The 22,871-nt window shown below is 38.0% G+C and overlaps 2 protein-coding genes across 2 annotated transcripts in view; one reads left to right on the top strand and one right to left on the bottom strand.

Annotated features, from left to right (window-relative positions):
- DENND4C (DENN domain containing 4C) overlaps nt 1-9,736 on the top strand; it is a 78,057-nt gene extending 68,321 nt beyond the window's left edge. Inside the window, 6 exon segments of the mRNA XM_032214773.1 lie at nt 152-347; nt 692-937; nt 1,982-2,099; nt 3,816-3,969; nt 4,944-5,008; nt 5,581-9,736. Coding sequence (XP_032070664.1) covers nt 152-347; nt 692-937; nt 1,982-2,099; nt 3,816-3,969; nt 4,944-5,008; nt 5,581-5,717 — 916 coding nt within the window. The 3' untranslated portion in view covers nt 5,718-9,736.
- Nucleotides 9,737-10,192: 456 nt separating this feature from the next.
- Nucleotides 10,193-15,442, bottom strand: RPS6 (ribosomal protein S6). Its single transcript, XM_032214771.1, has 6 exons — nt 15,336-15,442; nt 14,742-14,873; nt 13,706-13,916; nt 13,217-13,363; nt 11,609-11,766; nt 10,193-10,343 (listed from the first exon to the last, which is right to left on the bottom strand). The coding sequence occupies exons 1-6, from the start codon at nt 15,339-15,341 to the stop codon at nt 10,248-10,250; spliced, it is 750 nt and encodes a 249-aa protein (XP_032070662.1). The 5' UTR covers nt 15,342-15,442; the 3' UTR covers nt 10,193-10,247.
- Nucleotides 15,443-22,871: the final 7,429 nt, after the last annotated feature.

Genomic DNA, 22,871 nt, shown 5'->3' with positions numbered 1-22,871 from the left:
CATTGCCCCCCTGAGCAGAATTCGGAGTAAGAAGTGCTTGGAAGAAGGCATGGTTTGATTGGCTGGGCTAGTGAACCAGGAACTCATTTAAATATTTTGTTTTAATTCTGCTAGTTTTAAAATATTCATAAGTGTTTGTATTGTGTTTCAGCATCCATACAGCAGAGGAAGAAGACAAAAATCTCAAACGCGTAAAGCCTCCTGTTACAAATAATTCATCAAAACGGGGGACTTCTCTGACACGGAGTCACAGTGTTGGTGGCCCACTGCAAAATATTGATCTTCTGCAAAGACCATCTCATGGCATTTCAACAGTTAGCCTCCCAAATAGTTTACAAGAGACAGTGGTAGGTAACCAAGCTTTTCTTGGTAATATGTACAAGAGCTACCGGTAGATATCAACTCTTCCCCCCCCCCCCCCCATTTGTTTATTCTGCTTCAGTTGTAGTTCAAGTTCCATAGATTTTGTATATGACTCATTTTAGAAAACAGAGCTTTCTCTTCTCTCAAATGGTTTCTGTATTGTAACTCACTGGGTAAGATAGTGATATTTGTATGTTTACAATATTGCATGGATGCCATTCCTGTTAACGCAGCTCAGAGGTTTATTGAGATTTTTTTATTAGGGAGAGTGGCTGGGAGAAGTGACAAAGCATTGCTTGCTCACTTAATGATCATTGATACTTTTTAGGATCCTTTAACAAAAAGGACAAATCCGCTGCCTGTATCGGTTCCCTATTTGAGCCCATTGGTTCTCCGGAAGGAGCTTGAATCTTTGTTGGAGAATGAAGGAGAACAAGTAATTCACACATCAACGTTCATCAATCAGCATCCCATTATTTTTTGGAATTTGGTATGGTATTTCCGGCGCCTGGACCTCCCAAGTAACTTGCCCGGTCTCATTCTAACATCTGAACACTGCAATGATGGAACACAGGTAGGTGATGTTTTGGCACCACAAGCAAATGCAGACCCTTAATATTTGGAGGAAAGGCACAGCTCTTTGTAAGAGAAACAATTAAAAACTGATTTCTTTCCTCTTTGGTCATTCTGGAAATGACCACCTCTATCGACAGTATTGAATGAATATATCTGGAGAAGCATTTGCACTTCAAAGTCAAATATGTCCATGGGATGAATTTTAACAGATGCCACTGACTGAAATGACCTTGAAAAAAAGAATGACTCTACTTCATAACCCTAGAGCAGCGTTTCTCAACTTTAGCAAATTTAAAATGTGCGAACAACTCCCAAAATTCCCCAGCCAGCATACCATACATTTTTAACTTGCTGAGATTGTGAAAGGCTACATTAGGGCAATCCAGTCCAAGGGTTGTGGGAGAGGTTTATATGTTTACAGAAGTGGATTGTCCAGAAGAAATGGTTCATTATGTTCTTTTTCCATTCAAAATATTGATGGAAAGGTCAAAATTAAGATTTGTCCCATTGGTTTGGGGGAGGGGAGGAATAAAGCAGAAGGGACTTTTACATTTTCTTCTTGTTTACTGAAAATTAATGAACTCTGGACTGAAATTCTTAAACTTTTAAGTGCTCACATTAAGACTTAAAATGAGAGTGAACAGTAATATTGAGATAACACTTAAATCCTTTTGAGATTTGCTTAAGAGTAAGTTAGAAGATATGGATGTCATTGCAGGACCCAGTTTGTTTTAGTGGTAGAGGGAATCAGGAGACTATTAGCTCTAGTCTCATCTCAGGCATGAAAGCCAGCTGTGTGACTTTGGCCAGTCATTCTCACTCTCAGTTTAACTTTCCTCCCAGGATTGTTGTGAGGAAAATATATATTTTTCTTCCCCTGAATTTGGCTTGATTTAAATCGGAAGATACAAACTCTTTCAGGCATCTGTTCCCTTTTTGTAGAAAAATAATGAAATTAGGATATGTGTATATGGTGCTGCCAAATGTTGGCAGATTTCTCAATCTGTAGTAAAAAAGAAAAAGTATGCTTCCTCCATTCTAGCTTCCTCTGACCAACTTGTCTCAAGACAGCAAGCTAGTGTACATACAGCTACTATGGGACAACATCAATTTTCACCAAGAATCCGGGGACCCACTATATGTATCTTGGAGAAATCAGAGTGAGTAAAATGTTTGTGAGAATTTTGTCCAGACAAAAATCTTTGCTGTTGTTAGAAATTCTGAAATATTTATTTACTTATGCATATCTGAGGCCAACTTTTCCAAATGACAAAAACCAACTTTTACTTACTTATTTATTTTGTACTTCTTAACTGCCCATCTCCCTCAGAGATATTTTATTCAAAATGTCTTTTTTATGTCCTAAAAAAACCCACTCATAAATTAGTAGGACAAAGTTTTTTTTATGAGCAGAGAACATTTTCAGTTCTGCAGTGTTAAGACATTTCCAGATATGATGTACACACTGCATAGCTCAACATTTAACATTTCAAAGGGGAAAAAAGGACATAATTGAGAATTATCAGGGAAAGAATCACAAACATCACAATCAGAATTTGGCCAGTACAGCCATAACAGCTTCCATTTTAATAAACACAATAGGATTTTGATGCCATAAGAACTTGGTTCTCCACAGAAAGTCTTCCATATAAATAAGATTTTCTTACTGTTATAAGGTTTTACCCCCTTAAAATGAGACTAAACTTTGATTCTATTTCATAGTACTTTGAATTGAAAAGATGTTGACCATATGCATGTATAAGTATAAGTATAGTCTTTATTGTCATTGTACTTAAATACAACGAAATTGGTTTTAACCTCACTAGTGCAAATATTATAACAGAAATGAAAAAAGAAAGAAAAAGAAAAAAAAATAGCGTGTGCATGGAGTGATTGTAGTTGTATTTAAAAGTCTCACAGCCCAAGGATAGAAACTATCTTTAAACCTGTTTGTTCGGCTGGCTATACTTTGATGCCTTCTGCCTGATGGTAGAAGTGCAAAGAGACACTGACTAGGGTGTGAATCATCTCTGAGTATCTTCCTTACTCAGCTAAAGCAGCGAAATCTGGCAATGTCATCCAGTGGTGTCAGAGGGCTACCAATGGTTTCTTATGCCAAATTGATCACTCTCTGTAGTGCCTTCCTGTCCGCAGCTGTTAAACCAGCATACCATACTGTAATACAATATGCGAGGACACTTTCTATGGTGGGCCGATAGAAAGGGGTCATCAGCCGTTGTTGTTCCACTTGATTTTTTTGCAGGACTCGAAGGAAATGAAGTATCTGTTTTGATAAAATCTGTGCTGCTGTTGCTACTATGGCGGCGCTTAGAAAGCAAATCTGCTCTGCTGTAAAAATGCAATGGGAATCACCCTCATGGATTTGCCTTCCAGCAGAATACAACATTCATCAAATATTGTGCAAAGTTTTAAAATGCTGCATATGTGTTCAACTATTATCATACATAATCTCTCTAGTGCTGGGTATCGAGCAAAGGTGGTATTCAGCTGGCTTGCCAGAACTGGTAGTGGAAATCATGGGTGGGCCTGCCCACCTGCCCTGGGTCTATGCTGTCCTATTTAGGCACGTTTTCAAGCCAAAGCGCATGCACGGATGGCCAAGCACATGTTGGACGTGCTCACTCACATTTGCGAACCGGTAGGGAAAGTAAGTAAATACCACCCCTGGTATCGAGTACCAAATGTCAGATCATTACTCTTCCAGTTACCAAAACTAAATTTAGTTTTTCCCTTTTCCCTCCTTGCCCTTTTCTTCTTCTGTCCTTCATCTCGGATCTCTCAATTCTGCACAATATTTTTTTAGGTTGTGTGGCTTTTTAAAAAAAAACAAAAAACTTTATTTTTCCCCCTTCTAGATTCTACAGAAAAGAAGCCCTCGGTCAATTCTGAAGAGCAACAAGCAATAATCACTTTAGTTGAAAACATCAAACTGAGCATTCAGCACAATGATGTTGTTACACCTATTAATCTCCTTGTGCAGAAAATTAAGCGGGATGAGAAACGGCAAAGGTAAAGGGCATCACCATTTAGATATGAATGTTAACTCTTTGAAAAGTTCCATGCATCCCTAGGAATATGTTCAGCATTCAGTTGACCATTGGGTCCTCTTTTTTTGCCACATTAGGTAGTATGTAGATGCTTTCCTTGGTATGAAGTAAAGATAACCAGAGATAACAAGTTAGCCTGTGCAAATAGCATTTATTTGGAGCAGGTCTTTCCCCCAGGTGAAGGTGGTGTATATCACCTGACAAGACAAGAACAGCTATCAAAAAGAAGTAAAATTAGTGGAAGTGCATATAACTGTGTAACATCCATAATCAAGATGCCTTGAAGAATTATGCTGGGAATGGTCTACTGGCCTCTTGTTTTAATCCTTTTCAGAACATCTGTACAATTCCTTACCTCATTTATACATCTGCCTTTGCTCCCTGTTCTCTGCATATTCCATTTCAATCCTCTTCCCCCCCCCCCCCCAATTTGTACCCATTGGAAGGAGAAATATGTTTATATACAAGTTTTGTGCACGAAGCAGTCATGAAAAACAAAAAGGTAAATTTTATTCCTGGAAAATCTAATTTTGTGGGGAATTAGTTTTAAATGCTTTTTTTTCTTGGTCCTACCCTCTTGGAATATGTAAGCATTAGTGTGTATAGCGATTGTAAAGTTTATGTTCTAAATCTACAACTGGAAATAAAGGAAACAATTATAGGCATTAAACAATTCTGGCAGTAAATAAAGAACAACAGTTCAAACCAATACTAATATCTGGGTCCTTTTAGAGCATTTCTTCAGAGTTAAAAGGATTTTTGCATGCTGACTCTAAAATTAGATTCACTAATGTGAATATTGTTACTGAAAAAAGGCTAGAGAAAGGCTAGATTTGATTACTGAAACTCACCTGAAAGTTAACATAAATTCCTTCCTATAGGCTAACCTTATAAGGAGGGGTTGAACTTGTCTAAATGTCTATGCATCTTTTACAGGAGTTTTTACAGAGAAATCCTTTTCCTATCCCTGGTGTCCCTTGGAAGAGAGAATATTGATATTGGTAAGAAAGTTAATCTATTATAGCATGACTCATCTCTGTTTGATAGGAAATTTGTAGCATGTTTCACTGATCAATGGGCTAAATCTTCAGATTTACTCCAAAAATTCCTTTCTCCTGAAAGACGGGAGTACTAGCTTATGTCAGTTTATACTCTTGCTTTAAAAAAAAATCAAACCAATACTAGAAATGTATAGCATTAAAAACAAAACTGGCTGGTTTTTTTAAAAAAAATTGTAACTTTCATTTTATTTGATTTATAGCCATGTTCCTCAAAGAGTTCAATGTTCTTAATTTTTCCCAAAAAAGTTTGTGTTTGGCTGCTGAAATCATCCAGTGAATTTCTGAAGAATAGACTTACACTTTGACCTATCATACTTAATCCACCACTTTTAACCACCACAGGGTTAAGACCACAGGGGTTTTGGACAAGCAAACCAAGAGTGAAGAGATGTATTTTATTTCATTAAAAAATATTTGGATTTTGAATTGTGGGGAAATAAAAGGGTGAAAAATCAATTCATGCAGTACAATTTCTGTGCTTTCTGACTCTTAAATTGTCTTCCTTTTTTCAGAGGCCTTTGACAATGAATACAGAGCTGCATATAAAAGCCTTCCAGAAGTAGTACTGAAAAAAATGCAAAAGATTGATTCTCCACCCAGTGACACTGTAGAGTGGTGCAGAAAATGCTTTGGGGCACCTCTCATATAGATTCCATCATCAAAGACTTACCAAGAAAAAAAGGAGATAACTGGGAATGTATAAATTTGGCTTCAAGCTCCAGAATTCTAGTTAAAACAACTGCTGTGTGCAATCCACTTAAGAGTAACATTGTTCTGTGACATTTGATATTTATACCACCACATGAATTAAATACGCTAACTCAAAATAATCAAATTGACAGTTAACTTTCAACCATGCTATTTAATCCTTCCCTTCTATCTAGAAGTGAAGAGTGACAACAAAGGGACATTAATTTGCTTTCTTTCTTTTACTTGTTCCTTCTAGCTCAAGAGTACATTAATTTATGTATGGAAGAAATTCTATTACATTTATATGTACATATTTCATGTACATTTTTATTATGAAATGCAGTTATTTCCCTTGGTTCAAAAGAATAGACTGTAGCTTTAGCAAGTGGGCCTCTTAAAAGCCATCACTGTCCCAATTCACAGAAAAATTATAACATTTATCCTGGCTGTGTAAAGCAAAGCTTATTGTTTCTTCTTTTCATAGTAACTTTTTAAACTGTACATATGTTTTCTGAAGCAATGATGGGTATCTACCCGGAGTGGCTCTAAGACTTTTTATAAAGGAAAACTGAGAATAGATGAACAAAGGTACATAAAGGGGCATGAAATATTCACATTTTTAGCATTCATAGAAAATTGCATGTGTGGGTCTGTGTGTATTTAGATATACAGACTCAAAAACATATATGTGTGTATATGTACACGCTCATATATGTATATACATATATATGGGACAGAGCTTAAAATTTCAGTGCACTAATGTTCCATCCCTTATTTTTCTCTAACCTGTGGGATATGTATCTTTTTTGCACTGGCTGAGTTAAATACGTCTGTGTTAAACGTATTTATACTCATACACTTGAAGATGAATTTACTGAAAATGAAAATACTAATTTTTAATGTTAAAGTATTTTATTTTCCTGCTTATTATATTCACACCTCACTTTTCTTTACAATTCCCGGGTTTATCTCCAACATCAGATATTCATTTCAAGTGTTGTTGTAATAAAGATTTAGACACATTCAATAATTTTGTAAAGAAACAATTATGAATTTTAAAAACAGATTAAGATTTAGATACAAAATGCATTCTTGATCATGATTTTCAAGGCTGTCTTTTGCCCATATAATTATTCATTCTTTAGTAGTACTGCTGGAGATAAACTATTGCAAATCTTAGTCAGTGAAATTATTACATTACACAAAACACAACATTTTGCACTTTTTGGAACAATCTGGTGTGATAGCATTTTTTTTAAAAAAATTTACTCTAAGCCACATTTCAAAATTCTTGGAAATTTGTTTTTAAAGCAATTTCCATGTTTTTAAAAGTTACTGTTTAAAACAGTTTCTGGTCTCACCCTTTCAAGGAAGTGTTGGGGGATTAGGGTGTTAACACTTTCTGTACAATTACCTATTTTAATTTTTGAATCTCTTATGTCCATCTGCAAATATAATGGTTTTTCATCTACACATGATTTTATGTTAATAAACCTCTTGTGAAACACAATTCTATACAGTCATATTTACAGTATAAAAATTATATCTTAACATAAGACAAAAATAATGCTCTTGATTTTTTTAAAAATACGCAAGCTATTTACCACTATCGTTTTCTTGTTTCATTTATAAACTAACTGATATAGTTTACTTTTCATTGGGAGCAACGTGGGCCACCATAAAACACTGCATGTTATACCTAATGTTAATCTTATTGACTCCTGTGTAGTTAGTTAATTCAACTCAAATTCAAAACTGGTTTTATGAACTGCTGTTAGCCTTGTAAGACATTTTGACTGTTGATCCAGAAGTGTAAATATTCTCATATTTGGAGCACCAGTGCGGGACCCAACTGTATCCCCATATCCAGTTTTTTTTTTTAAAAAAAAAATGTGATACTGGCACAAAGGAATATGCCACCCTCAAGTACCATACCATTCTTATTTGCAAAAACCGCGCTGAATTCTGCAAAAATTCCATAAATTCTTTATAAAGCAAATATAGGCAGCCTCGATTCTCTTGAAGTATTCCCCCAACACACATAGAAAAAAGCAAAGATAAGCCAGGGTAAAAACAGGTCTGTCATTTTGCCTTGTTTTATTGTAAAACTTTTCTATGAGCCATTTCTTGACAGTTCTCATGCTCCCAAATTTCTGGCATGGACCATCCCAACCGGTCAGGGTGTTACCCCTATTACGATAATGAATATGTAATTCCATGAGGGGGTCCCATTCTTGAAATTTTCCAGCATCCCTAAACAGGCATTGCTGACCAAAAATCTTTGTTCAATTTCTGTCAAGCATTCAACAATCTTGTACTTGCCAAGGTTGCCTAGCCAACTGCCCAACAAACTAGTTAACAAACTATAACTTAAAATGATTGCTAAATAGATCAGTGACAGTGAATTTAATACATAGGTTTCATACCAAAGCTCAAAGTGTGCCTTTTGAATATATCACCTCTGATCTTATTTTAATATAAGTATGCATAGATCAAAACAATATTCAGTGTTTCAATGTTTTTCAAAAGGTGGAGATCCAATTGCAATTTTCACTAATCACAAGCTTTTTCCAAATTTGCTCTTTAAATCAAGTTCAGACACAGATCCCTCTTACTATCTATAGAGGAATAGCCAATTTTGCTCTTACTGCATCTATATTAGAAGCCACACAGGAACAATAAGTGATTATGCAAATTATGGGATCTCATAATATTCTTTGTAGGTAATATTTAATATCTTAAGTGGCTACCTTAATATCTTAAGTCCGTGGGACTTATTTAAGTGTTTTATTTTTATTTACCAACTCAAAGGTTAATATTTTAGTGGCTGATGAATACTTTTGAAAACCGTAAAACAATAAAAGGCGAGTATTGAGAGTTATAATAGTACAATATTTGTACAGCCAATTTTTATACATATTTGGAAATCGATGTGTTTTGGGGTGGAGTAGAAAAGTATCCCCCAGGGCAACCTTATGTATTTATACTCTAAGAACAAGTCTTGAGTTAAATGAGATTATGTGGAAAGCATCTGCTCTCAAACGCCATGTAAAAATTCACGTAATTCAGAGCTATTTAATTGTAAGAAGGAAAAATATGGGAATATAAAATTGCACACAACGTACTATTATTGATGTTATTACTGCGCATCAGGCTGAAAAATCCATTGTCAGATAAATTAAGACCTCTATTGAATAATTTTGTAAAAAAATAAATTAACAGAGCAATTAGCAATGAAGCTGCTATTTCCCATTTTCAATTGCATTTTATAAAGTAGGTTTGCTATGAAAAACATTTACGACAGGTTTATGCTCATTAACTAATCTGCATAATCTAAGACATTGTACTATATCTGGCTTCAAGTTAAGTTTATAATTTAAAAAGAGCTGTTTCTAAAACATGCATTAGATAACCATAGCTGTAGAAAAGACACATATTAAGAGAAATGTGCATGTTACTCTTAACCACATCTTCATAGAAGTAACATTAGGAAAACATGTTTTACAGCTTCTAGTAATTTAGAAATGAAGCATCGAACATCCCAAAGTTTTTTCATATTTTAACGAAAACTTACAAAAACCATCTTTAAAGTAAACATTAACTGATACATTTATTTTTAATCTTCCAAGCACCGTTAAGAGAAACTGGAAATTATTCTGCATTGTAGATAATCCAAGTATAAAAAGGGAGAGGATTTAAAATCAAAGAGAAATGCATGAGTTTCTTTAGGAATCTTTCAGTATGCATTTGAAATATGGAAAGAAAAGACTGACAATGGAGTTGTTTATTACCAATGCAATAATTATAATTCTGTTGTACAAATATGTCAGCTGTATGCTTGCTTTAATCTAACAAATACCTAATTTTCTGTAGATAAAAGGGTGGTAATTTTTTAAAATTACTTTTGTATAGGAACCCTCAGTGATTTAGAAACCACTTGTTAATATTATCGCAAAAAAATAAAAGTATACAAATATACCTTCTCGTCTGCTTTTTGTGTGTGAAGGAGGTAATGTTTAGCAGAGGTTTAAAGCTAAATTTAAAGATATGTTCCGTATATATGCCATCATGTCAGTGGTTAGAACACAGTATTGCAAGATCACTCTGCCCACAGCCAATAGTTTGATCGTAACCGGTTGACTTAGCTTTCATCTTTCTGAGTTCAGTAAAATGAGGTCCCAGATTGTTGGGGAAAATGTGCTGACACTATAAACTGTTCGAGAGTGCTATGAATCATTGTGAAGTGGTATATAAGTCTAAATTCTATGGCTATAAGAATGATATAAATAAGAGGCCACTTGCTGAGCAAGGAAAAGCCAAAATTGTCACAGCCCTGAATGATACAAAAATGAAACCTCTGCATCAAGCAGAAGTCGACTACGGACATTAATTTAAACTGATAGGAATTAGCAAAAAGGATAACATAGAATCAAGTTTGTTCTGATCATAAAAACTTTATTTTAATGTTTTTAGGAGCACAGTTCATTGCTTACTTCTGGCTTGATTCAGATTTAGATGTTGAAGCTCTCAGAGAAGAAAGTCTACGCCTCTTAGCTATTTGTTCTTGCCGCTTCTCTTTTGCTTCCTGAAAAAGGGACCAAGAATATTACATATTAGTATAAAACTGCATCTCAACTTTTTAAATGCTGTAAATTCATTGGGTGAAGTCGCAAGCACTTTATTTTCTAGCACCATAGCAGAAACTCCTATCTCTAGCTGTCAGTTTCCAAATATGTAAGCATATTCTAATAATATTTAAGGCAGTGGCCAGAAATGTCAGCTACATTCACATTGTGAACTCACCAACAGCCTTAAGCATATATCCCCAGGCTCATCTTCCTATCCATAAATTTTGCTATTACATGAAATACTTTCAACAACCTCCTTGTTCCCCAATATCCAAAGTCAAATAATTCCCTAAAGCAGTGCAAGCCATTTTAGGTGAAACAACAGACTTGATTCTGTATAGTAAAACTACTATATTTATATTCCTAGCACCATTATTGTTCACCCTCATCCACTCACTCTTCATATCACACAAGTGATGCTGAGGAGGGCCTGGCTCAAAATCACACAGCCAACTTTGTAAATAGGGCTAACTGAGAAATTCATCTTTTCCCTAATGCGCCAATTGCATGGTTTAAAACTCAATTGCCTGTGGGTTAAAATAACTAGGGATCGGTTAGAACCATGATGACGAGCCTGTGCAACGCAGAGCCACTTCTGAAGGCAGACGAGGTGTTGCACTGCCAACTCCAGCGCACATGCAGGTCAGCTGATTTGGGGGCATTTTTCGTCCTTGTCCAAATTGGAAGTTTGGGAACAGGATGGAGGGGATTTTCTCCCTCCCCGGCTCCGAGAAAGCCATGCATGCATACTTGTGGGGGTGCATACGTGCATGCGCAGAGGACACGATGTGAGAGGACATTAAATTATGGGGATGGGCAAGTGAGCGCGTGCATGGTTTTGGCACCCGAGGCGAAAAAGGTTGGCCATCACTAGGTTAGAACAAAGACATAATTTATTTTATTTGCTCCATGTGTTGGGACATATTTCACCATGTCAGTACTTCATTAACAGGTGCCCCCCACACACATGCTAATCACTTTGTGGAGTAAGAAATATTTGCATACCTGTTATGCATACGTATATAAACTAAATTATACCTATTATACATGTGTGGGTGTTTAATCCTGTGAGCCAACAATTTCCTCCAGTTTCAACTTTAAGCTTATCAACGTTCTGCAGTAAGGTATCTATCTCCGATATATAGTTCACGTTCAAGAACCACATGAAAAGGAATATGATCCTCCCACCAAATAATTCCCCAAACATATATAGGAAGCAGACCTTCATTCTCTTAGCCAGAAGCTTGGCGTACTCGGCAGCCTCTTCCTTATTCTTCTGAGTTCGTTGTTTCTTTAGAGCAATACGTCTGCGCTTATGCTGCAGGACTCGGGGGGTCACCAAACGTTGGATCTTGGGTGCCTTGGTCCTTGGCTTCTTTCCTAAGATGGGCAAGACAGGTTGTATGAACCAGTTGCCAAGCATTTGAATTTTGATCATATGATCATGAGGATGCTTCAAAGGTCATAACTGAAAACTGGTCATAAGTCACTTTTTTTCAGTGCCATCGTAACTTTGAACGATCACTAAATGAAGTGCTGTAAGTTGCGGACTACCTGTAGATGACAAAAGTTTAAGTCCTCTAACTCAGTGTCTCTCAACCTTGTCCTGTGGACTTCAACTCCCAGAATCCCCCAACCAGCAGAGCTGGGAGTTGAAGTCCACAGGACTTAAAGTCGCCAAGGTTGAGAAACACTGCTCTAACTCATGGTTTAATTATATGTTCTTGGGCAGAACCTTTGAGTACTGGCTTCTCATGTGTATTGCTATTGAAAACTACTATGCAGGATCACCATATACAGACAGTCCTCGACTTACAACAGTTCATTAGTGAGAGTTAACTGAACTCTCTGAGTTCAGTGTTCAACCCTGAACAAAGTGATTTATAGCCATTTTCCACTTACAGCCATTGAAGCATACCCATGGTCACCTGATCAAAATTCAGACACTTAGCAACTGACTTGCATTAATGATGGTTGCAGTGTCCCAGCGTCCCTTTTTGTGACCTTCTGACAAGCAAAGTCAAATAGGGAAGCCAGATTCACTTAGCAACCGTATTCCTAACTTAATTGCTGTGATTCACTTAACAAGTGTGGCCACAAAGATCGTAAAATGGGGCAAATTTCACTTAACAAATGTCTCACTTAGTAACAGAAATTTTGAACTCAATTGTGGTTGTAAATTGAGGGCCACCTCTGCTAAACCTAGTTTGAAAGATAATCAGAGACAAAAACATTTATAATTTAAACTGATCTGAAGCATTCATGTGCAGATAAAGGCCTCTGGATCAAATGCAGAAATCACTAACCAATAATGCAGTTTGATCATGGATTTAATGTACTATTCTAAACCAGGCAGAATTTGTAAATCATAAAAGAGTAGTCACAGTAAATGTCAAGCTTTATTCAAACATTTTAGTCTCAGTATCAGTGTAGTCTTTATCCCAGAAAAAAATTATTTTACGCTCCTGATTTAATCAGATGATGTTGCAATTGTCTGCAGTGCAATAGGTGCAGAAACCTTGTATACATATAGTAACTTCTACAAATTAGACGTTTTTCCGCTTTAAAAAGCTACTGCATGCCACCTTTGAAAAATGCATAGCAACAATAAATTTAGATATATACCTAAATATACCTACATGTGCACATCAACCAGGATATTTGATACCAAGATGTAGCCAAGCTTAAGAAGTCTAAGGTAAAAAGAAAACTAAGTAATTGACACTTTTAGTTAGCTATCATATTTCTTTGGATTCCTTTGATTTCTGTAAAAATTCAAATAGACCAACAGAAAAGCAAAACAGATAAAGTATTACTTCCACTTTCTTACCTTCTTTGTTCAGTGGTCTCCTCACAACGTACTGACGGACGTCATCTTCTTTGGAGAGATTAAACAGCTTTCGGATTCTGCTAGCTCTCTTGGGACCAAGGCGACGGGGCACAGTATGATCAGTCAATCCAGGAATATCCTTCTCACCTTGAAAAATTGTCAAACAATAGGTGCTATTATATTATTAGCAAACTTATACTAAAAAATCATCCCTCATCACAAATCCGTCCCTGAATGCTATCCTTTACAAAACAAGCATTATTTTTTTAAAAAGGTAAGAGGGAGCCTGGAAATCTTTTAATTTTCTTATTACCTTGTCAAAAGTCATGTAATTATTCCTTTAGGTAATGCCCCACTATATGCCAAGGGGATGGTCCAGGACCAAGGCTGGCAATCTTTGCCCAAAATGAAGGGGCTTAGGAATATTTTCTATTCTTCAGAGACAAATTCTCCCCACCCCTTCAAATGAAAAATAGACAAACAATTCACCTTTCTTTATAATGACCAAGTTCAAGACGCTTAAGTTGGCATCAACAATGCATCCTCGGACAGATTTGCGTTTTCTTTCTCCAGTTCTCCTAGGGCGGTAACAGGAATGGCCCTTGCTAAGCAGCAGACGGACACGGCCGTGAGTGAGGACACCTTGCTTCATTGGGAAGCCTTGTTTGTCATTGCCACCACTAATGCGGACAACGTATCCCTACAAAAAGGAGCAATTTAAACTTTTCGGAAGCACTTTATAAATCATAACTGCATGTTAACATTCACTTCAAATAACGATGGTCAATAATATAGCTCCACTCTTAACTACTGTGATAATTAATCTTGTTCCTTTTCAGCTTGAGGATCCTAACTCAGATAAGCAGCACAAATGGGGGCATTTCCATCCCCAAACATAAGTTATTTGCAGGATTTATTTTCTGTAAGATTTATCTTACAACTAAGGAGAATCCTGGTGTTTTAAGGCTTTGAACGCCCTTATATTAAATGTGTTCTATCCAATATTTTCCCATAGCAATGACAAAGAACCTTCTGGGGGGAAATTTTGGAACTAATGTCCTCTCAAAAGCTTTTGCCAGCTTAAATTCAGCTCAGCAAGCTCAAACCTTAGCTTTGAATATACTTTTTTCCTCACAAATGGCTACATAGCTCAGACCCACGGACTGGCAATAAATAGTGAGCTACTTGACAGATCAAGCTATCTGTTTGCTGAAAGCCATTTCAACAGTCCCACCAAAGCCACATTTCCTAGCATCCTATCACATCTACCAGATCCTATTCACAGGAGGGTGTGTGTGTGTGTTGGAACTCTATTTACCTATCTTCTAAGTTAAGGTCTAAACTTGTCAACTCAGAATTCAAGCACAAAGAGATCTCTGAGCAATCACATCAACCCTTGCAACCCATTCCATAATTTGTGGACCAGGGCACACCAAGGGGATGATGCCACTTTGCAGAAAGAAACCCTGCAAAAGGTAGCGATGCAGAGTTCACCCCCCCACCAAAAAGAGACCTGACACCCTACCTTCCACTCTTCACCAAGAGCATCAGCAGAGACCTCTGCAGTCATCCGCTTCTCATAGAATGTGCGCAGCTTACGCTCATCGTCCACCTCAATGAGCTTCTGGCAGCCGGTGGCAGGGAACGAAATATTGAGCTAAAAATAATTGCACAAAAGGGGGGAAGGAAAGGGAGAGCTTATTAGATCCTACCAAAAAACAAGAGAAAGCTTATTAGATCCCACCAGAAAGAAGGGGAAGCTTATTAGACCCCAGCAGAAAAAAAAGCTCATTAGACCCCACCAGAAACAAGTGAAAGTTTATTAGATCCCACCAGAAAAAAAGGGAAAGCTCATTAGACGCCATCAGAAACAAGGGAGAAGGAGCGGAGATGGGGCGAACTTCTTACACAGAGCGCCTGCAAAGGAAGCCTAAAACACCATTGCTTCTCGCCTTCGCCCTCCCGCCTTCCCCAATCCGTGTCAATCCCCCTCGATGGCGACATTCCTAGCCCCGCGTTCTGTTCCGTCTCCCCCCGTCGGCTGCCTTCTGTCCGCCAACATGATTATTTATGAGCTCCGGGAGAAGCCATACGAGAAAAATCAAGGCTCGGCTCCTACCTTCATGGCACCAACGCGGCCGCTCGCTCCAGGTCAGCCACGGAAAAGAGGCCGTATTTCCGCTCAGTCGGAAGTCACATAGGCTGCGAGGGATCTCGCGAGACTCCGGGGAGCCGCTTGTTCGACTCCTGCGCGACGACAGAGCTAGAAAAATTAGGATGGTCATTGTTTATTGGTAACGGAGCTTCCGGGTTCCATAGACTTTTTTAGCGCTCTTTTTTTCTTCTGTCGTAAGACTGGAGAATTAAATTACACTTCCAATTTTTTTTACATTAAAAGCTTGTTCAGGAGAGGTTTTTCCTTTGCATATATTCGTGGGACTGATCAAGAGTTTCTTAGCAGGTAAATTGATTGTGGACTAACAGATTTATGGGAGGAAATCGCTTAGAGCTATATTGAAAATCATTTATCACATCCAAAAATATAAAATTAAGATTAACGTTCAGTAAAGGGATCATAATCAGATTAAAAATATAAATATTTCCAATATTCAAATCCAATTTGGAGGATTTTAAACATTCCAGTTTCATGTTTGGCTCTATTACAAGACTGTTCGGATCCTGAAGTCCACAGATAGATTTTGCATATCTGCACCTTTGACTCCTGGTGGCTGCTTGGAGAAATCTCCGTAGTTTTCTTGGCAAGACTTTGTGGGCAAGGTTTTTTTCCATAAATACGGTACTTTGCCATTGCCTTCTTTCCAGGGCTGGAGAATGCCTTAACCACTGCACAAACTAGCCCTTTTATAACTTTATATTATTATTTATAATATTTCAAGTGGGATACCTGTTTCCTCTTAAACAAAGTAGTGCCAGGCTTGATGAAGTGCAAAGTATAAGGAAATAGTTTCACAAAACAAATAAGAGCAACACAGTGGCTTCTCCTAATCAGATTAATGTAAACCATCTGAATGATAATGGCAACAGCCGGAACAAATGAAAACCACGGGACAACAGAAAATACTTTGTTTTAAAATATAGAATTTAATTTCAAAGATTGGAGAGAGGGGGGGGGACGGGGAGGGAGAGACAGGGAGACACACACACAGACACACACACAGAGAGACAGACAGAGAGACAGACAGACAGACTCTTAGACACCTTAAAGACAGCCGATAAATACATTGCAAAAATAAAATACATTTTCAGCTTTAAAAAATACTGTATAGTATGGCAACAGAATGAAATGAGGAACAATGACCAATGAATGTTACACAGTATAAAGTTCAGAAGAAAAGTAGGACATAGATGGCCAATAAATTTATGGCATAAATAGAAGAGAGACAGCTTAAACCAAGTTTTTTAATATTGGCAACATCCTCATATGTGACATTACAGGTAGTTCTCGACTTATGACCACAATTGAGGCCAAAATTTAAGTTGCTAAGTGAGAAATTTGTTAAGTGAGTTTTGCCCCATTTTATGACTTTTCTTGCCACATTTACCGGTAATAACCATGGGAAGTCACTTTCCCAACTGGATTACTACAAAAAGCCCCAAATGAGACTATCTTTGAAGACCTCCTAGAAGCTACAACTCGTCCAAAATGTGGCAATTCATGCAGTTCTGAGCAACCCATATTTTACCCATGTTACATTATATTGTGCAAGCTGCACTAGCCTCACGGATGTATTCAGTTTTAAACCTATGGGATTCTTTTCCCCAGACACAAACATGTGAACTGCTTAAATGCCCTTGTAATAAAACATCTACAACAAGCTGAATTAATCCTGAGTGGCAATTTGGGGAAGAATCAGTCCAGAACCCATGACCCAGTAAACCCATGATCTAGTTTATATTTAGTGGCCATATCTCGGAGATAATAGAGGTGGCACTCTGACCCAATAGGAAGGGATAAATAATAAGTGGGTCACCCAAATGGTTTTATCAAAAACATTCTGACATTATGTTGTAATTTTATACTGTCAGCCTTTTCCTTGTCTTGCATATAAAATATCACAAGGCCTAAATATGTAAGCTACAGTTCAGCCTTGGATCAGGGCTGCCCAACAAGGCTTTGCCAGGAATCCAGTGTGCCTCCACTGTTTGCATGCCTAATAAAAACAAGGTGTATCCTCAGTGTGATTTGAATGCTTTGAGTGAAGCAAGTTTGGGCCACAACTTTAACAACAAAACCCTAAATGGCACAGAACCTGGTTATTGCCAGGGTTGACTTGCTGACTGTCCCTCATCGCATGTGCCTACATCACAGGGTTGTATAGGTAAGTGTGCTTCAGATTCCTTCCCTTAAACCTAGTCATCTGATGGTACTGTAGAGTTCGTTGTGATTGCCCCAAACTTTTGGAACAGTTCTCACCTGAGATAACAGGTGGCCCTGTCCTCCTATTTTTGAAAAGACATACAGATTAGGCTTTTCCCTCAGGTACTGGGCTGGGATGGAGGGGAGCCAGAATATGGAACTGATTAATGTATGGCACCTCGGTGAGGGTATGATGATGCCTCTTATATGGAGGACAGGATTGTTTTATTAGTTTAGTTGTGAACCGCCTAGAATTACAGGTAGTCCTCAATCTACCACCTTTCATTTAGTGACTATTGAAAGTTACAACAGCACTGAAAAAAGTGACTTATTACTGTTTTTCACACTTATAGCTGTGGCAGCATCCTCATGGCCACATAAACAAAATTCAGATATTTGAGTCCTTGAGTCATGTGATAAATTTTTGTGACCTTCTGACAAGCAAACCCAATGGGGAAGCTAGACTCACTTAACAACCATGTTACTAATTTAATGAGTGTAACGATTTTCTTTACAGGTTGTAAAATGGAGCAAAACTCACTTGACAATCGTCTCGCTTAGCAACAGAAATATTAGACTTAATTGTGCTATAGGTTGAGGACTACCTGCATTGTATATAAAGGAACTGTGTATATTTAATAAATCAATCCATGAGCATTCTCACAGTTTAAGATAGGGTAAGTGGTGGTACATGGTTCGGATTCATGAGAGGAAGAAGTTGCATTCCCTCTGCAGCTTGTAATGTTTGGTCAGCATGAAGTAAGGAGGAGCATAAAATGGCTCCTTCCTATTTATTCCATGATTATATCTATTGTTATGAAAATACTTGCTTTGGCCTGGCAAGATTCTATCTATAGCTGAAGAAGAATAAATGAAATGACTCAGAAACAACTCCTTATTACTTGTTCTTGCTTCCTGGTGCCTGAGGGGATAATAAAAGTGGCTAAACCTCACAATGGCCAGACAGTGAGAAGTGAAAAGATGGGCCCATTTGGAAGGACAATATTTATTTTCTTGGCAAGTTAAATCTTCATTTTTCCTTTGATTATATATCTGCCATCTGGAAAGGGACCATCAAATTTTAGCGATATGATCTCTAGAGATTCTGAAGAAGGGCCAGAGGCTCTGTTCGTGTAACCTACTCCCAATTTAAGAGATATATGATTTATTCAAAAAGAGGCTGAATATAATACTGATGGACAGGTAAACCTGCTAAGTTATTATCTTTAATTAAGCAATTATTTACTGTAGTTGGTCATTATTTATTAAATTTCTATGCCACCCATTAAGATGAGGCTGATATTTGAGAGTAATACTGATTCTGATTAGTTTGTGACTTTCAGTTGTTTTTTACTAAGACATATCAGGTGTCCCAGAGTGGGTGTGAAAAGTATGCTTTTTCTCTGCAAAAGAAGGATGTGAAGACAAACAAAGTAAGAAGGAAATACTCATTGGACATTTTCTTTATCTCAGGGAAAGATCACAGTTAGAGAAGTTAATATATTGGTATATGAAAAGTCTGAAAAGCTTCCGTAAAAGGGTCTATTTATGAAGCTTCACTGTTACTCAAGGTAGAAAATATTGGATTAGACAGACCAATGTTTTAATCTGATACAAATCACCTTCTGGTGATTTGGAAGTTGTAATAATTATCTGCTTGGGTGTCTTGTGACCTGTGTTAGCCAATAATACATGGAGAGGGAGAAGAAGGGAGGAGGTGGGGAGAGAGAAGGAAAGAGATAAATTGATCATCTGGAAGGCATGTGCATTTTTCTTTCATTATTCCTATGCACAGCTCTCTACCATTTGCAAGCAAGGAAAACTGCCAGTGATGTCTGCTCTATGGATATTTAATATGCATTAAATACTGAAGAGGATTAAACTGACAGTCTCATTTTTCATTTATTAAATATGCCATGAATAGAATAAAAAAATCATTTTGACTCAACATTAAACAGTGAAATGATGAAAGCCTGAGAAAAGCTGTCTTCTTTAAAACCTTAGTGTCATAATGACACTAAGATATCATATAAACAGAACTGAATAATTTATATGGAAATAATTGCTACTAACAGCTTCCATGACAGTATGGCATTGCCACTAGGGCCCTGTGGCTTTCAAAGGAACTGAAATAACAGGAGTGTCCAAGGGACACCTATGAAAATAGCACTCCCAGATTACTATGAAGTTTGTGGTAAATTCAGATAGGTATAAAGATTTTAATCTGAACTACTATCAGTCAAAGCAATTTGGTGGTAGATAAGGAATTAAAAATGGCCTAGACTTAGATCTCTTGTGGGGATGAAGGAACTCAAGACTGATGCTTTTGACCCCTTCCTCGTCTCCTAGACATCATGTTTTTGTGCTGAAGCTTTTCCTGTAAGACAGGAAATTTGTTAGAGCAGTTGGTGAAGAAATAGTTTTCACTACTGTAGGAAGTTAAACCCCACCCCTCTCCTAGAAAAATGAAATATCCTGCAAAATATTAAAAAGGTAAAATATTTTCTCTGGATAAGAAATTGCGAAATATGTTTTAGGCAGGAAACAGACTGACTCTTAATAGCCCCCACCTTTGTCAATGCGCCATTAAAAGGCCCGAGCCAGTCTATTCTATATAGCAAATATCTCCCCCTTCAGCTCCAGAGTGATGGGATTATGGCATGATAGTATTAGCCCTTTACCCATCTCACCACAGGGCACCTGGGAATACGCAATGCTCAACTAAACCTGTACTCAAAACACAGCCTACAGAGTTGCCCCTGTCTGGCCCCATAGGAGTCTGTCAACCAATCAGAATACAAGCTCAGGTTCAAAGCCCAGACAGGGCATAAAACTAGGGACTTCCAGTGCTAAGTCCTCGACCTGCGACCGGTCCTAAAGTCTTCAACTTACGACTGGCTGCAGGTCCTCGACTTACGACTGACAGCCAGCAACAGCCAAGCCGCGCCTGATTGGCTAAAGCGCGGCTGGCTGAGCACGGGCTGCCAGGAGCACTCCCATTGGTCGCCCTGCTTGACAGCTCCATATAAATAGCTGTCAAGCAGGGCGAGGTGCTGAATTCCATTTGTACATAGTTCTTGCTCTGTTTGCAATAAACCGCTGTTCAACTTACATCAGCCGCCTCACGTCTCGTCCATCCTTCGATCTTTTACATCCAGCATCTCGGCCTCTTTTCTTCTTCACCCAACATCTTGAAGCATGTGTTTCCCCTTTTCTGTTCAGGAGCTCAAACCATGTGATCCTCTCCACCATTAAATCATCTTTCCAAGCAGCCACCATGTTCCCAGTGTCATTTTCCGCACTTGGAACTGAACCCAGAATGACATTTCTTCCAACACTACCTTTGTTATTATGTTATGCTGGGAAAATTTACTTCTCTCTCTGTTAAAATGAAGACCCCCTTAAATTGAGCTGAACTCTTGGTAATTGAGAATTGAGTAGTTTTCTTGGTGACAGTATGGAAGTTGTTTTCCACTGCCATTCTTCCAGGATTTTTAAAAATTTCCGAATCTAATTTATACTAAAATTCCCTGATATCTTCCACTCTAACTACGAGCTTTAGTTAACTTCTGAGTCCAGAAAAAGTCAGTGGTTGCTACTTGCTGCATCCTCTGTTTAGGTCACCTCAGTGTTAGAACACACAATGTGAAAAAAAGAAATATTATTTACCCTCTGAAACCCCAATAATGTGAGAAGCAAAAATGTTTGCATCACAGCCACCTTTCAGAATTAACAGGTGACATTTTGCCTCTGGTATAGAAGCAACAAAGAAGCTACCTTCTTGGACTCTATATGCAAGTTTTTGGGCATGGAAAAACCTATTGCCCCAGCCACTTTGCTAATTACTAATGTGAATTATGTAGGCACCTCCCTTAATGACCCCTATGATTTATCATCATAATGGGCAGGGCCCATTTCTGTCGTAACTCGTAAGTAACTGTGCAACTGTGAATGCAATAGCTGTTTCATATAAATCAGTTGGGGCAGGATGAAAAGGCGGAAAATACATTTCTGTTGTGTTGGAAGAAATATCCAGGTCCAGGTTCAATCTGGGAGAAAGGCAATGGAAATAAAATGGAAGCTGATTTGAAAGGTTCTATCATTGAAGTAAAACCACCAATCACGTGATTATGGGCAGCTGACAAAATAGAGCTGAGTCAATGGGTTTTTATACCTTCTGGATTCCTGTAGGGTCATGTAGCTCCATAGGCAAAAGGGGAAATGCTAATCCTAGGTGTTTGAGTGAATTTTGTCAACTTTTGTTTGTTGTTTATCTGCATTTCTGTCTTGACCTAGTCTTGCTATTACCAAATCTGCATTTCTAAAAGCTATCCTTAGTTTCTGCAAGGAAACCGGGGCTGGTTTCTGCCTCCCTTAAGATTTTTTATTTCTCCTTTAGGGGAAATATTCTATTCTTTTTAAAAAATATTTCCCCAAATATTTCAATTGGGGGGGGTGGGGTTTCACAGTTGCATCTTTTATTTCCTGAGATTCCCCTATAGATACAAAACCAGGCAGCAGCAACATTTCTGCTTCTGGCATCTTCCAGTTTGGGCAAGTTCTCCATCTCCAGGGAGCAGCCAAAAATACGAACTTGGCAGTTCAAATACGTTGAACCTGCAACTGAATTGTTTCCAGATTTTATCATGCCCTTTGCACAATAAGAAACATGCTCTCCGAAGTATCATTTGCTCTGCATAAAGGGCATAACTGTTTCCAGCAGTTCATTTTGGAGTTAAACTCTCCCCTCATCTTCCTCATGTAGAAAATAAATTCTAGTTTTGATTGCACAGAACACTTACAGGTGGCGGGAAGCACGAAGCACCCAACACGCTGGAAAACCTCGCGGAAGTTATTTATTTAGTTTGTCACTCATGTACAAGATAACGGGAATAAGAATAAACATGAATAAGAACACAGGAAATGGTATAAGTAAATGGGGGACATTAGGACAGGGGCGTTAGGCAGGTTGGTGCACTAATGCAGGCCCCTACAAAATTGCTTTTAACATTTTAAAAGAAAATGATTACAATTGCAACGAGGGCTGCTCAATGAACCAAAGCTCTTGCCAACTACACAAGCAAAAAAGGGCCAAACTCTCGTAAAGTCGAGCTAGCCGCCCTTTCTTTTTTCTTTTTGCAACCCGCTTCGAGACACTAAACAACTCGCGCGCCGCGGTCCTTCACAGGCACGAAAGCGGCCGGGAAAAGCAACGGGTGAAGAAAACAGCACGTGACAGGCGGCCCCCGCTGCGCAAGCGCGATGGTGAGACGGCCC

The sequence above is a fragment of the Thamnophis elegans genome, chromosome 3 (assembly GCF_009769535.1).
Source record: "Thamnophis elegans isolate rThaEle1 chromosome 3, rThaEle1.pri, whole genome shotgun sequence".
Lineage (NCBI taxonomy): Eukaryota > Metazoa > Chordata > Lepidosauria > Squamata > Colubridae > Thamnophis > Thamnophis elegans.
The sequence above is the reverse complement of the archived record's forward strand: the minus strand, read 5'-3'. Positions and strand labels throughout refer to the sequence as shown.

Coding starts and splice junctions, on each gene's coding strand:
- RPS6 (XM_032214771.1), bottom strand. Junction 13,364..13,705: donor CTTGGTCATTATAAAGAAAG/GTGAATTGTTTG, acceptor CAATTTTTCAAG/GTGAGAAGGATATTCCTGGA. Junction 10,344..11,608: donor TTCTGGCTAAGAGAATGAAG/GTCTGCTTCCTA, acceptor TCCCTTTTTCAG/GAAGCAAAAGAGAAGCGGCA.